Source organism: Glycine soja, chromosome 13 (assembly GCF_004193775.1).
Source record: "Glycine soja cultivar W05 chromosome 13, ASM419377v2, whole genome shotgun sequence".
NCBI classification, from domain to species: Eukaryota; Viridiplantae; Streptophyta; class Magnoliopsida; order Fabales; family Fabaceae; genus Glycine; species Glycine soja.
Genome location: NC_041014.1, coordinates 28880099 through 28896004, shown reverse-complemented (window position 1 = coordinate 28896004; position 15906 = coordinate 28880099). Strand labels below are relative to the sequence as shown.

Here is a 15906-nt window from a genome sequence, read left to right as displayed (position 1 = left end):
GCAGATATTAATTTATGTGGACTATTCTTTTGATAGAATCCGTTTCTCTTAAAAAAAATTAGAGGTTTGAAAATTGATATATATATATATATATATATATATATATATATATATACAATATCATACTTATTTGTTTTTATAAATATTGTATAATTCTCTTAATATATAATTAAAATATGTACTCTCTTTTTTCTTTCCGAAATTCCATTTTCAACACTTGCTATAAGTTTTTCTAACATTTGATTTCTTATTTTTATGAATAATTATAAACTTGTGACGTTGTTTTTTTTTTAAAAAAAAAGTTTGTTTCGAAAACAACAAAAACAAGGTAACATTATTTTTGTAATTCAAAAAAATAAAATAAATAATATTTTCTCAAACCAAACAAATTATAATTTTTTTTGCCAGTTTTGCATTCGTCAAATATAAATTCATTTGTTAAAGTCAGTATACATTATAATTATTTAAAATTTGTTTTTATAATTTAACAATTTGACCTATTAGAGTCCATCCATACATGGAACTGGAACTTTAATTTGAACTCTAGTTATAAAAAAATTGAAATTGATCTAAAATCTTAAAATTTTATGTTCAGGTCGTTTTGTTGTATAAACAATTATAGAATGTAGAAATATATTTTTAAGTTGGATTTAATTCCAAGAGAAACCAAAAACTCCACAGTGACAGGATCTTTTTTTTTTTTTTTTGTATATGAGTGTTTTGGTTTTACTTTCGATTTTGGGTAATTATATAACGCACCTCGGGTTTGCTTTGGTGCACCTCAAGTACATTGCATCCTTGATACAATCAAAAAATAATGAGGTGTGTTAAGTAATAACTTCGATTCTGTTCTCTAATTATTGGGCTTACGGCGGGACCAACATAAATATAGGATCCTTCTAAACTCTTGGATTCCTTCAAAGAAACACAAAAACGGTGCGTTTCGATCAGGTTGGTTTTCTCCTTCCTCGCTCGCACTTCTTCGTTCAGCATCAGCATGATCTGATTGTGTTTCGTCTCACCCCACCGTTCCGTTTTCAGGTTTTTTCAAAACTAACTCATTTTGTATCTTAACTTTGTTCCACTTTTATTGTAAAAAAAAAAATCATATTTTTTCCTCGTTGCTTTTTTTTTGGAAGATCTAGGATTCCGCTTCATTCTCAATCGTGAGTTTTGTGGCATTGGCTGAATGTTGTTTTGACTTTTGTTACTTGAACACGATTCCTCTATTTTTTTGTCTGTCACGTCTTAAAATGTTTGCACCTGTTTCTGTTAATTGTTTCCACATCGTATGAGATTATTTGTAGATTCTATTAAAACTAGGATTTATTTTTGAATTGGAAATTTGGTTTTTTGAATTTTTAGTAGGTGCAGTACATTCGTATTTCTTTAAATTTAATTAGAAATAGTAATTTAATTATGGTATATAATATGATTGAATTTGAGTTGCTCATTGTAAAATTGTAACCTGTGAGTGACATATTGTGATGTACCACCAACCTTCAGTTCAGGGAAAGTGATGAATCATGAGACTCTTTGGTAATAAGTCTCTTTTAAGCTCCCTGAAGATGGAAGCATACTCTTCTGCCCTGTAACTGTCAATGTCTAAGATGATTGTTTTTTATGGGATTAGTTATGTGATGGCCATAGGATTGGATTTCTTTGCAATGCAGGGAAATGGGTCTGTGGACTTTACTTGAGGGGTTTCTTCTTCTTGCAAATGCGCTAGCGATATTAAATGAGGACCGCTTTCTTGCACCTAGAGGATGGGGCTTCCAAGATTTCTCGGGTGGAAGGACTAAGTCGTTCAAAGGCCAGCTTATAGGCCTCATTTATGCAACTCAGTACCTCAGAGTTCCTCTCATACTTCTCAATTCCATCTGCATTTTTGTGAAGTTGGTGTCCGGATGATGCTTGACTAGGTTAGACTGAGATGTCTACTTCAAGCTTTTTATTCATTTTATATACGATTATTCATTAATGATTCAAACAAACATTTGTTGTTATTGGAGTGCCTTGAGCTCTTTATCTGTTTTAATAATGAAAGAAAAAATGTGAAAATGGACTTCTATGGTTTTTTTTTTAAAAGATGAAATCTGCATTTTCCTGAAAGTGATGTTTGAGCCATTTTGACTAATATTTTTCTGGCATCAGAGTATCATACTACTCCATCATATGCTACTGATTGACTTTATACATATGTGTACATGGGCTGTAATTTGTTAACAATTTTAGTGATTGTTAGTTTATTACTCACCTCCGTTCTGATTGTTGTACATTATTATGAATTAAGTGCCGACTTTTGGTTTGGAATAATGGTATCTGAAGTTCTGATGAAACTAAGGTCATAGTTCAATGAAGCCTAGCCAGCATAGTCAGCAATCCTTAGCATTTACCTATCTTTGTCTCTTCTCTATGCACCTCTTATGAAGTTTGGACTTTGGACAGCATAGAACTTATTTTCTTATTTAGGGAGGGGAAATGACGGTAGCATGGCCCTTTACATTACATTTGTTTCTTGAATTATTTATTTACTGATACAGATGTTTACTTCTTAAATATTGCATGTTCAGGTGTTTCTGTCAGATGATTGCACAAAGGTCTTCAAGACAGTAGGGTTGCCAAATTCCACTGTAGAAATATCAATTGAAGTAATTGTCTTGTTTTTTGTGATATTGTTCATTGCCACACAATAGTGTTCTCAATAGTAACATAGGCTGAAATGAAGGGCATTATGATTTTAAATTCAGTTTTCTATTCAATTTATTGAGTATGGATTGGCATTTCTCATTTTTTTCTAATTGATTCTATAGCTTATTTTGCTTGACCGAATTGATGCTGATAGAGTAACTCCCAATATGATAGTGCCAAATATGTGTATTTTACTGATCCGAGTCACCAATGTTGGCCAAAAGTGCAAGGTTAACTCAACAAAAACATTACTACATTGATACAACACAATCTTCTGCTAGGAAATTATATGCCTAATTTTACTTTTAAAATGAAAGCATCTGAAACACTAAAACCTCTGGCGTTACAATTGCTGAAAGAATAGAATGAATTTAATCACAAATCTGCAAAAACATGGAATGTTTTGGAGTCTATGGCAATGAGCCGTATGGCCGAAATTGTTGCTGCAAGAGACATAATGGAAAAGAAACCAATGTTGAGCCAGTGCCAGAGCTTTTGTGAGCTGTTTAGTTTGTCCTTCTTTGCCTTAAGGTACATGTGGTTTGCAAGAATAAATGTAAGGGGAAATGTGCTTATAGCTCCCGTGAGGCTCATGAAATCTCCAAGGAATGGCAGGAAAGCCGCCACAAATGTGTTAAAGGCCAGGTAGCCACCTCTTACCACCATTCGAAATGACATGTTTTTAACATTCATTGCACTTCCTTTGATCCCATATTTAGTATCCAAAAACTCGTACATTGGACTTGCAAAAATCTAGTAGAAACAGAACCGGAGTTGTTATTATTAATGTTAAGCCAAGGAAATAATTCAAGTAATACATTCAAGAGTAGGGAGAATTCTAGTTTAAATGTATATGTATGTACATGTAATGCAATGACAGATTGAAGAAATGCTGTGATATTAGCCAAAGCCTTCACCCAAACTGCACCATTCACACTATTCAGCAAATACACTTCTGTGGAAGACCCATAAGCCCAGTATCCTGTAAAGGCAACAAGGTACAATGGTAGAACTCCAACGGTAAACTGAAAGTACAAGGCTTTCATCATGTTCTTGACAACTGGTTGTTTAATCGTTGCCTGCAAGTTTTATTATACAATCAAATAAAACTCAATTTCTAGAACACACAATGAAACTAAATAGAATTGTGCATCAACGAAAAACAAACACAATATATGAAGATTTGCAAGCTTCTGTCTTACTTGTATCTCAGGAAGCATGCCAGTATTAAATGCAAACACGAGGTTAGCAGATGCCCCAATTATTGTAAATATTTTGCTTACACCTTCTCCTGGAATCTCGTAATCTCGGGGTGGTGATCGTAATCCTGATAACGTTCTATTGGTTAGTGCACAGTAACACGGGATGTCTTTCACAATACATTCAAATAAACTAAGTAAACATACGAAACTATATTGCAGGTCAATTTTTAGTATCGACTTGACAAAAAATCAAACATTCACTAAATGTGTGTTGGGATACCCGTTTTAATTAGAAAAGTGACATCAATCCTCCTCCTAGATGTAAAAACTTAGACTAAACTACTTGTTATTCGTCTGACTTGCAAGGACAGACATAAGAGAGGCAATTTATTACCATCTTTAAGCGACAACACAAATGATATAACAATATATGCTAGGCTGAAGACTGTTGAAAATCCTAGCCAAATTCGAAGAGCTGAAAGATGAGGAATGCAGACGGCAAACATTGCACACACAAGTCCAGCTATGGCAATACAATATGGAAGTTTCAGCAGACCATCATCCTTGAATAGAACATAAGTAGCCTGCAATCACAATGAACAAAAATTTGGTTTAGAAAAGAAGAAAAATACTTCAATAGACATGTATTTGAAAGATTCAATTTTAATATGAATTGAATGGAAAGAAAATATATACTTTGGTGTCCTAAATCTCTTACTTTCAAGGCTGAACCGGCCAAAATGATGTAGCCAGTATTTATCATGAAAAGATTGATATACTGCAGAACCCATGTGAGATTATAGGCTTTCTTACCTGAAATGAGAATGAAAAACGAACATAAACTGAATGGAAATGACCTGACAAAGTGAAGAGATGATGGCAGAAGCTAATAATGTGGCTTACCGTATATAAATCCAGCAAGATCTCTATACCTAATGTGCCTTTGTCCTCCTAATTCATGGAGATAAGCAACTAGAGCATTTGCATAAAGTGATACAGCGGTAGCAAGAATTAGACCAATCACACCCCCGAACCAACCCAGGGGAACCATCACGGTCCCGGGATATCCAAGAACAAAGGCACTGTTGATTCCGGTAGTGAGGATAAAAGCCACTTGAAACCATGAATCTGCACACACAAAAAAGAACAGTTTTTTTTATAAAAAAAAAATGACATTAAAGGCGAAGAAAGAAGGGTCAAACAATTAATGGCACAAAATTCCTTGCTACAAAAAATGTCGGTAATTGTTTTCCACCTCCAACTTTAGTGCATGATTAGAATTCCGTTAAAGCTTGTCCGCGAGAATTCCAAACATGCTCTCAATTTTAAAATGTTCAGATACAAATTGTATATTCCCCTCAGTTTCATTTTCACAATTCCAATACTTAATAATATAATTGAAACATAAGCACGATTCTATCATCATAATCAAAAAGAAAAGGACACATTGAACATAGATAAGAGGCGGTTGAATAAAGTCAAAATTCAGACATAAAATAAATGTATCACACAAGGGGAAATGTTGACTCCGCCAGGAGATAATCAATAGGTATAGGTAAAAACAAAAGGGTAGTTTTGAAAATTCAATGATTTTCCCGTGTCCTGTACATTACTTTGTTAAATTAAGAAAAAGCATGTGTTAATTGCGTTCTTCCTAGTTCCTACCATTTCCATAGATTCAGCTTCTCAACCTTGGACTCTGCGGATTCCGTTAACACATGAATTTTGTAAATGTAACGAATGAATTGTAAAAGTGAAAAGCAATTAAGAAGATTACAAACCGGTGCTAATCTGATGAGCGGTATCTGGGACTTCAGCGTCGTTCCCGCGTGCATCCTCGTAGTCATAGACCTTGTTTGTCTCGAGTTCCATGTTTCCTTTCCTCATTATATTTGTTGTCGTTGTCGTTGCCCTCGTAGAGCAGCGTCACGGTAAGAAGCTGCTCCCACCAAACAAGTCTTGCAGCCAGCGTGAACCAAGGAACCAACGTTTATATTTATATATGAAATGAAAGATTTTGGCTGTTCAAACAATAACCGCCCAATTGTACTTCCTTTTATTGACCAGAAATATAAGGTAAATATACAAGTACCAATTTCTCACTATTTCACCCCATTTTTACTAATACATATGTTTGTTTTTACTTATTGAAAAAGGATGTTAGAGTGTCTCCCTAAGGTCGATTTAGTTAAATTTTTTTAAAATGTGAGAGGTCTAACTCAATTTTAAAAATTACGTTGAAAATAATTGAAGATTTCAAATCTCGTATAAGCTAAAAATAATTTTAACATGTAGAAATATTATTAGAAAAAGAATATTTACCTTATTTATTTATTTTTTTCATATAATTACTTTCAGAGAAATTTACACCAAAATTTACTCTTAGTATCGATCTTGTCAGAAAATAAAACAATGTGTGTGAAAGTGTTAAAAAGACATTAAATTTTGTTCCTTTTTCATTTTTATATTTAATATATTTTTTTTCTAATGCAGTACCGACCTAGCGTAGCGCGAGCAGATAGAACGCGTATTCCAGATTTATTCAGTGTGTCCAGACTTGTGGGACCCACAGCCTCTGCTTCCATTCCGACCATCGTCGTCTTCACATCTTGGTCATTGACTCCTTGTAGTTGGATGAATCATCATCCCACTATTTTTTGGTCTTTGCTTAAGTATCAATTTCTATCTAAATTCCTAATTGATATTTTTAAAAAAAAAATCTTATTAAGAAGTATTCTTACGATATTAGTTTAAAAAAATTTAAAAAAATATTTATTAAAAAAATCATACAAAAACGTAAAAAAATCATGGAATGCACAATTCAATTTTGTTCATTCTAATAAAAAACATATTTTAGTTTCTTAACTAATATTCTAATATTCACCTTTAAAATGTTATAATATTATTATAGTATTTTATTTTTTAAAAATGCTACTCCATAATAGTTATAATTTTTTTAAAATATCTTCACATTTAATTTTTATGGAAGACTAAATTAATGATACAAAAAAGTCATAATAATTAATTATTATTTATATATTCAAAGGTTTGATTTAAAACATTACCAAAAAAAAGGATTATTTTAATAAAAGAATCAGTTCTTAAAAGTTTAACTGAAATTTTAATTTTGAGGACATTTTTGAAGGGTTTATTTTAAATTTTCAACTTAAGAATTTAAAAAATAAGAACATTTTAAGAATTTTTTCTAGTTATTTAATTTTTTATTTATTTAATAAATAATATTAACTAATGAGGCATTTAATAGAAAATAAGTTTTAAATGCACATTTATTATTAGATATTAGGCGAAAGATAATACACATTCATTAATGGTATCATCAATAAGCTTTTGGATTCATTAATTTTATTTTTTATTGGATCCATCCATTAATTAGTTAGTATTCATTCATTTATTATATTCATAATTTTGAATTTTAAAAAATGAAAATACCATATTTAAAAATGGAATCGAAAGAATTGAAGTTTTTTTTAATAAAAAAATTGAAATTATTCATATGTAATTATAGTTTAACAAAAAAATTAAATATTTTTATGATACATTATTGTTGGAGGTTAGTGTCATAGAACTAAAGAAACAACATGAAAAATTCGTAATTGGAATATATATATATATATATATATATATATATATATTAATTTAATAGATCTCTTGTACTCATTATCATTAAAGTATACTCTTTTTAGTCCTATAATGACTAATGTTTAAGATTTTTAGACACATATTAAAAAAAATAAGTATTTCAATAGAATTAATATTTTTAGAGAATAATTTTACTTAAATATTCTTATTATCTTTCTTTATTTCAATAAAAATATATTATTAAGCATTTCAAAATAAAAATATTTATCATATGAAAAAATTAGAATAAATATTTGAATATCTTATTAAAAAGTGAGAGCATGTATCAATTTGAAAAATTTTCAAAAGACTAAAAGTGCATTTATATAAATTCAACATTTAGAAAAAATCTCTCACGATTTCAACATTAATTTACAAAATCAGACTATTTATTATATAAATTCAAGAAAGTATGTTTGAGAAGAAGGAAAAAAAATAATCTGAAAACGCGATTATTTGAATAAAGAGGTGATCCAGAATCCCCTATTAATGATTGATTGATTATGATATAGCTGCTGTTAGCTCATACCTAAAACAAAAAAGCTTACGTGATGGTGGGCGTTGTCCCCTCCCATGTGATTCCAAATGAAAGGTTGGTCTTCTCTTCCTATTGGATATGATATGATCGAAGGACAACCCGATATGTATTCGTAACTTTCGAGAGTTTTGGTTTTGGGTGACTAGGTATAAATCACTTGAAACTAACGCCTTGTTTACTACACTGACATTCTTTTTCTTTTGGTTTTCCTTTATATTAAAATAACACTGTATTCACTACACAGAAAATTTAAACTGGGTAAGATTCTAACAAGATTTTTTAAAGAATGTGCGGACAAAGATTTTTAAAGAGAATGATATATGATATCATTTGGAATTCAAAGGGTCGGTTCCCATTTTGACTGTTAATAATCGATATGATGCTTGAGCTTTTTAATCATGTTGACTCTCTTTTTTAATAAAAAATACAAAAAAAAATCAGTCATTTAAAAACTGAATAAAATTTGTAAGCATCATCAAAATTATTGTTTTAAAAATACAAGGTTATAATTAATTATTGGTATATAAATACCATGTTAGGAAGAAAGATTACATTACATGTCGTCAAGTAAGTTTCCGACAAAAATTACTCCCAACAAAAAAAGAATTAATTAATTTTATTAAATCATGTCATTTATAACTTTTTTTCTAAACTCCTCTTCATTATTCAATGTTGATATTAAACATGAACTCTCTTTTAAATAAAGAGTATTTTAAACATATTCTTATTAAATAAAATATAAAAATTGTGTTTTTAAGATTAAATTAATTTTTTTTCCTCTAATTTATTATTTAAGTTTAATTTAATCTTTTATTTTTTTATTCAATTTGATCTTCTAATTTTTTAAATTATTTTAATTTGATCTTGTCAATAAAAAAAATGACATGTTAGAAAATGTATAGACGGTTTGAAATCACTCACTCGGTGATGATTTTAAATTTCAAGAGAAAGTGTTATTTCTTATTATTGTTGATCTAATTTAAATTGTATGACCAAATTAAATCAATTTTTAAAATTAAAAAAAAAAAACAAATTCAGTCTAAGAAAACTAGATAATCAAATTGAACCTAAAAAATAAATTCAAGCAAAAAAATTAATTTAAACTTTTTTTTCTTATAAAAAAAACAAATGAGTAGTTCTTTAACAAGACTAGTATTCCTAATTAAGCAAAAATATTATAGTGACCCAAAATATTATGTTGAACATTACACTCATGAGCCAACTTAAGCAAGACTAGTATTCCAGTGTTCCTTCCAAAATTTTCATAAATAGCATTATTATTTTCCCCCTTGCTTTTCCTTTGATCAAATTATTCGTGGAAATGGTTAATTTTGAATGCAAATCATAATTAATTTCGGGATCGAATCGGAATGATATAATTTTGCTTATGAACTTTTGATAAAATAACCTTATATAATATTTTATGAAATAAAAGGTTACGTATGGATGGTGTGAAAAATTTTACACATTTAATCATAACTCATTATATATATAAATTTATTGACTTTTAAAATAATTATTTTAAAATAATTTAAACAATAATTTGTGATTGAATAATGATATAAAATATATATATATATATATATATAGACATTAAACTCATAATTTATAAGAGAAAGATGGATTTCTAAAAAGGTTAATAGGAACGGAGTAGTGCTGTTAACCTTTTTTTTAACAATCATGCATGAAGTTGTCTCCTTCGTGGTGCATGTTTACTCTTTTTTTCCCACCTTGAATGACTTTCTTTTAGATGCTTTTCAATTATCACTGATGCTAAACCAAAGAATAGCTCCTATTTCTCTTTTGCTACGAAACCTAAGGTGGAAAATGCAATCACGTTGGGCACAAACCTTTCGTGTGAAAAACTTACTTCTTTTTAATTAGCAATAGCACATAGTGCTGGTTTTAAATTCAAAGACAAGAACGCAATTATATTGGGGAACAAACCTGACGTGTGGAAAACTGACTTCTTCAGCAGCGTTTTAAAATTCAAAGAAAACGAGAATGCCCTTTGGAATTACGACGAACTTATACATAAGGATATTTGTCATAATGTTTTGTTAACCTACGTCTTTTGATAAAAACATATAGTTAGAAGCCAGTCATTTTTCATTCTTCCTGGCGAAAAGTAAGAACTAATATATAGCAGAAGGATAAAAAATTAACTATAACATTTTAATTCCTTATAACATTGTTTTCTAATTAAAATTAAAATTTTTACCTTCATAATTAGTAGGTATTATATAAAAGAAAAGAGATGTAATACACATATACAACGTTATTTTGTGTTTTTGTCTCTAAGTTATGTCGAAATTCTAATTATTTCATAATATTATTATTTAACCAATATAAGGATTAAAAAAGGAGCTGTAAGTTGATTTAGTTGTTGGGAAAGATGACTTAAAGATGAATGAATAAAAAATTAGAGAGAGGTAACATATTCAAATCTTCTCACTGATATTTTTAATCTAATTAACATTTGTTGTTAAAAAATATTAAATATTTTTTATTAAATGCTCTAAATATTATAAAAATAAACTACATTATTAAATTTTTTATTGATATTCTCCTTCATCACATTAAACTGAAATAGTAAGAAAAACAAATGATTTTTTTTTAAAAAAAACCCTGCATCATATTTAACCAATATAAGTCTTAAAAAAATCACTGATGCATTTTTATTTTAAAAAATAAAATAACAAAAAATATGAAACAAATTAAAACTTTAAACTGACAATGATTTTATTAGAAAATAAATATTTAAGGATAAATTAAAGAAAGCGTCTTTTAATTTTTTAAAGCAATAAAAAATTAAAACAAATAAAGTTTGAGTTTGAGAGAGTTTATATAAAGCTTATTTATATTATAGTTTCTTTCAGGTTTTTTTTATGCTTCAAAATACTTTCTTTCGGCTTGAGTTTTGGTTTTGGTCCCCTTAAACTGTTCTTGTTCTGTTCATTTCTTGGTGTGTCTTAGGATCTTTAATGTTTGTGCCTCTGTGATGACAGCCTTGTTTGGTTCATTAATTAAAAAAAAAAGTTAAAAAATATTTTTAATCCTTATAAATATAAAAATATTTAGAATTTATTTTTATAAAATTTTCAATAAATTTTGTGTCCTTTCAAGATTAAAAATGTGTTATTTTTTAACTTAAACAAAATTTGGACATATAAACTTTTTTAGGTTAATTATATGTATAAAACTTTACATCAATTATATGAATAACTCATGTAAAGTATTATCATTAGATTTGAATAATATTCGATAAAAAATTATACATTTTAATTTTGTGAAGATGAAAGGTATTAAAAAATTATAAAAAAATTAAATATTTTCATATTTATGAGAAAGAGAAATAATTTTTTAAAAAATATACTAAAAAAGTAATTTACAACTCTTACAAGTTATTATTATCTTATTTTAGTAAGTTAAGACTTTTATAAGTTTCTTTTAATTTATTTTAGTAAGTTCCATAGTTAAATTTATAACATAAATTGAAATTTATTTACCAAAACGATCTTAAAACTGTTTTATTTATTTATTTGTTGTTCTACATTATAAGCTTTCCAAATGCGTTACCAAACACTATGATGCAAATTATTTTTATTGGTTGCTCTACATTTTCAACACTTTTCACTTGATGGCGCAGACTCCTAACCCCGAAGTGACAGGCTTCTCTGTTGCTTTTGGAGCAACCTACAATTTGCAAGCCCGCCTAATTTTCATATTTTTTATCTAATGAAAAAATTGTGTATGTCAGAAGCAAACAATGAAAGAAAAAGTTTCTTTTATCGACAGAACATATTTCCTCAAAATAGCACAAACTCTCGCAATAGCAAAGTTCATACCCAGAAGCCGAAAGTAAATTTTGCCCTTTATAAATGGATGCTACAAACTTGCAGATAGTTCATACTGGTGGATAGGGATGTTGATAATTTACAGATTTACATAACTATAACCATATCAAATAAATAATTAGATTATAAGTGAATATTATAATTATAATTATTTTTAAAAATATGAGTATAATTTGATATAATTAGTTATTATTTTTAAAATATGAATGTATAACTAGTTATATAACCAATTATATAACCAGTTATGTCTAAAATCAATCATATAACTAATTATAAATGATCGAAAATAAGATATTTGAAATACTCATTTCTATAAAATTAGTTATAGTTTTATAGTTATAACTAATTTTTAAATAAAAATAAGTTATTTAAAATATCTATAACTATAAAGTTAGTTATAGTTTTATACCTATTTTTATATAACTAGTTATATAAAACTAATTATAATTATAGTTATAGATATTTTTTTAAAAAACTAGTTTTTTTAGCATCCCAGTGTGGATTTTTAATGTCATTCATGTATTGAAGGACCGAAGCCCACACAGACAAAAAACAAACTCTGTTGTGTGTTTCATTCTCCCAAACGACAAAAAGGTTTAAAAGCTTTTAAGTTAAGAGGGCTAATGATATGAAAGCCCGCGTATTAATTATCTCCCAAGCCTATGAAAAATGCAACATAGCCAACTATTTATTCTATCAAACAATCACTCTTGCATTATGTCAAAATTCTTTTATTTTCTGTCATTGTTCTTAGTTCTTACCTCAATTTCATGTTAAGAAGAATGCCATGAAGAATAAAAACATGGCCAGGCACATAATTCACCAAGCACTTTATTTGCCACTATAAGTGGAAATCAAATTCACAAAGAATATGTTTACATAAACCACTAAATTAAGTGTGTATCCTGTCAGGTCTATATGAAACTTATTACAATAAATTAAAAAATATATTTTGATAATTTTTTTTATTATTATAATATTAGTTTTATTAATAATTAATATCTGTAAAAAAATCTGATTAACTAATTGTAGCAAAGTTTATCCTTTTAATTTTATTTTTTTCATTCATAAAACTCGAATTCAAAATAAAACATTGTTTAAATACTTAATTGCAATAAACTCAAGAATTTATAGAAATAGAAAATTATTTTCAGAAGGCACGGAGAAGTTATCCTAAACACCTTCAAAGACTTCATTTAGCAAAACTGAATTAGGAAGCATTCGGTTCTTCCCTCCTTCCCCTGATTCCAAGTGCTTGGAAAGCAATACAAGATTGACAAGGATAAAACTTGAAGGAAAGAAGAGGACAAAGATAAATATGAATAATTCCAACGCAGCTGGATGCACTTCTAATATTGCTGTTATCCATCATGTTTCTACATGACTACATCAAAGCATCCAAATTAAAGTAGATGCTGAAACCTAAACCAAGGGTTGTATTTTTCATTTGTGAAACATCAAGTAAATTCCATTCTCCCTGCACGTACATACCTCTTCTGTTGGCTATTTATATCTCTTAGCATGACTCAAAGAAAATGAGACTTTGGAGAGATCAAGGGACATAGAATTTCAGTTAAGATAGAGGTTATGTTATATATGTAGCCCTTATGTCAGGGGAGAATACTATATCCCTTATTTCAATATTGTTGGAGGATACCACACCCCCCTCAATCTAATTGGAAAATACCACATTCTCTTCAGCACATGCATACATAAAATATTAGTAACAGGAAAAAGCATCAAATCAAAATTCACAAACAAATTACACACACTTTAACAATAAGCTTACATCCACGGATGTAAAGTGTCAAATTTGAATGGAACACAAATCTATCCTATAGGCTTCCTTACAAAACAATCTCTCTTGCACTCTTTCTCATAAGTAACCACCCTTAAATAACATTCCTAGTTTTCTATTACAATAAAATCTCTGACATATCTTTTAAATCTTTCACAAACATTCTAAACATCTTCCACCTATCCACGAATACAATAAGAAACTATCCATAACAATATTTAATGCAATTTAGCTCAAACCCAACACACAACAACGAATAAGTAAATAATAACTAGCGACATATGGTAGTATATCACAGCTGCAACTGCAAGCATGGCCTTTTTATATGCTGCCAAGAATAATCAAATGTTACAACAAAATTAAAACCAAAGTGGTTTCCCAAGCAGGGCGTGCCTGTGCACATATATTTTACACAATCCATTACAAATAAATTTTACAGTATCATATCACAATCTCCTACAAAAGTGTATATATATATATATATATATATATACACACACAAATCTATCCTCCACATCACATAAATACACAATTAACAACAAAAGTTACATTTCAAACAACATTGATCATCGATCGATCACCACCTACGCTCTAACTCTGATCATCATGCGCATTTTTGTCAACAGCCACATCAATTCTCTCATACCTGACATCCGAAGAAGGGTGATCAGGTATTTTCACAAGAGACTCCTCTTCACCCTTTTGGAAGAAAATCACCCACATAAAAAGCACCACAAATGTCACCAATGCAACACACCCAGTTCCAAAAATAACCCAAGCTAGAACCGTCAAGGGACACACCGACTTCTTATGCTCATCCTCAAACTTATTATTATTATTATTACTATGAGGATCCGCAGGTAGAGAATGCAACCCATTTGAAACCTTCTTCAAACTAACCCTCCATGAATAGACACTAACAACCTGAACCGAGTGGGCCCCATTGGAAGAACTTAAAGCCGCAATCACAGGATTCTTACCCCAAATCTTGGAAAAATCGATGTCATGAGAAACAATGGGATCAGAAGGCTTTTGTTCACCCCATTTGCTTAACCTAACTTCCAAAACCTTAGAACTGGCTTCGTAATCAACCCAAGCTTGCAACTTTTCACCGTTGTTGAGAACCAAATTCAAATCTGAAACATTTGCGATGGCCACCGACACGTGGCTTCCGACATCGATGCTGACGTGGTTCGCATTCGGGTCTCCGGCGTTGTCGTCCTTGGACGTGTCGAACTCCACGCCGACGTAGTTCGAGACGTTGCCGGCGGCGGCGAGGACGAGGAGGAGGCCGTGGCCGTGGCCGGAGACGGAGAAGGAGAACTCCGTGGAGAGGGATGTGGGGTCGGAGAAAGCGAGGGGCTCGCGGCGGCGGAGGATGCCGGAGGAGGAAGGGGTGGGGCGCGTGAGGCGCACGTGGGAGTCGCCGTTGTCGGCGGCGGCGGAGACAACGTGGGCGTCGCCGAGGAGGTAGATGTTATCGGGGTCTAAATTGGGGGGTTGTTGGGTCGAAGAAGAAGAAGGTTGTACGAGGAGGATTAAGGAACAGAGGATGAAAAAGGAGAATGCAACCATGCCGCTATGTTTTTTGGATTGAAGAACAACAATGCCTCTTTCTTTGTCCCTGTCTCTGTCTCTTTGTTCTTCAATCCTCATTCTTCCGCGCATTGTTTCTGTTTTTGGCGTGAAACCGCTCACAACAACCTTTGCGTTTTCTTTTCTTCCGCTGTTTGATTCATCCTACTACTGTTACCTCCACCGCTCAATCAACCTCGTTTTTAGTATAAGAAAAATTGTGTACTTAAAAGAGTAAAAAAGAGAGAGTAATTACTAATTAGAATTTGTTGAGTCAATGAGATTAATGGCTATTTTTGTCTTAAAGAATACCCTTTCTAGTCTAATAATGATTTTTATTGTGATAATTGGATAAATGAGGAGCTGGCTTCCCGTGGATCTTAAGGTTAGTTTGCTGTAGCTGTACTACTACATGAACATGTGACTTTGCAAAGCAAGACCTGACTCATTTTTATAACAATATTCTTTATTATCTCGTATCATGTATAATGTGTGTGTTTGTGTCGGTGCCAAATTAAGGATTTGACACTTTCTAATAGGAAGTTTTTATTTTTTTGGGTCGAAGCATGAGGAAGATGATTATTGATGGCCAGCTTCTCTTACAAT

At 30.3% G+C, this 15906-nt stretch overlaps 3 protein-coding genes across 4 annotated transcripts; 1 reads left to right on the top strand and 2 right to left on the bottom strand.

Annotated features, from left to right (window-relative positions):
- Positions 1-871: 871 nt before the first annotated feature.
- On the top strand, positions 872-2766 carry LOC114382693 (immediate early response 3-interacting protein 1-like). 2 transcript variants are annotated; one of them, XM_028342269.1, is made up of 3 exons: positions 872-951; positions 1674-1922; positions 2574-2766. In XM_028342269.1, the coding sequence occupies exon 2, from the start codon at positions 1678-1680 to the stop codon at positions 1909-1911; it is 234 nt and encodes a 77-aa protein (XP_028198070.1). In that variant the 5' UTR covers positions 872-951; positions 1674-1677; the 3' UTR covers positions 1912-1922; positions 2574-2766. The 2 variants fall into 2 exon arrangements, with proteins under 2 accessions (XP_028198070.1, XP_028198069.1); XM_028342268.1 differs by having other exon boundaries at positions 902-1041.
- Positions 2767-2862: 96 nt separating this feature from the next.
- On the bottom strand, positions 2863-5895 carry LOC114382692 (proline transporter 2-like). The gene is made up of 7 exons (XM_028342267.1): positions 5675-5895; positions 4797-5021; positions 4612-4706; positions 4288-4477; positions 3894-4018; positions 3555-3770; positions 2863-3444 (listed from the first exon to the last, which is right to left on the bottom strand). The coding sequence occupies exons 1-7, from the start codon at positions 5778-5780 to the stop codon at positions 3067-3069; spliced, it is 1335 nt and encodes a 444-aa protein (XP_028198068.1). The 5' UTR covers positions 5781-5895; the 3' UTR covers positions 2863-3066.
- An 8115-nt stretch (positions 5896-14010) lies between these two features.
- On the bottom strand, positions 14011-15656 carry LOC114381283 (L-type lectin-domain containing receptor kinase VIII.2-like). The gene has a single exon (XM_028340502.1). It carries the CDS (start codon positions 15391-15393, stop codon positions 14317-14319), a length of 1077 nt encoding a protein of 358 aa, XP_028196303.1. The 5' UTR covers positions 15394-15656; the 3' UTR covers positions 14011-14316.
- Between the last annotated feature and the right edge of the window lie 250 nt (positions 15657-15906).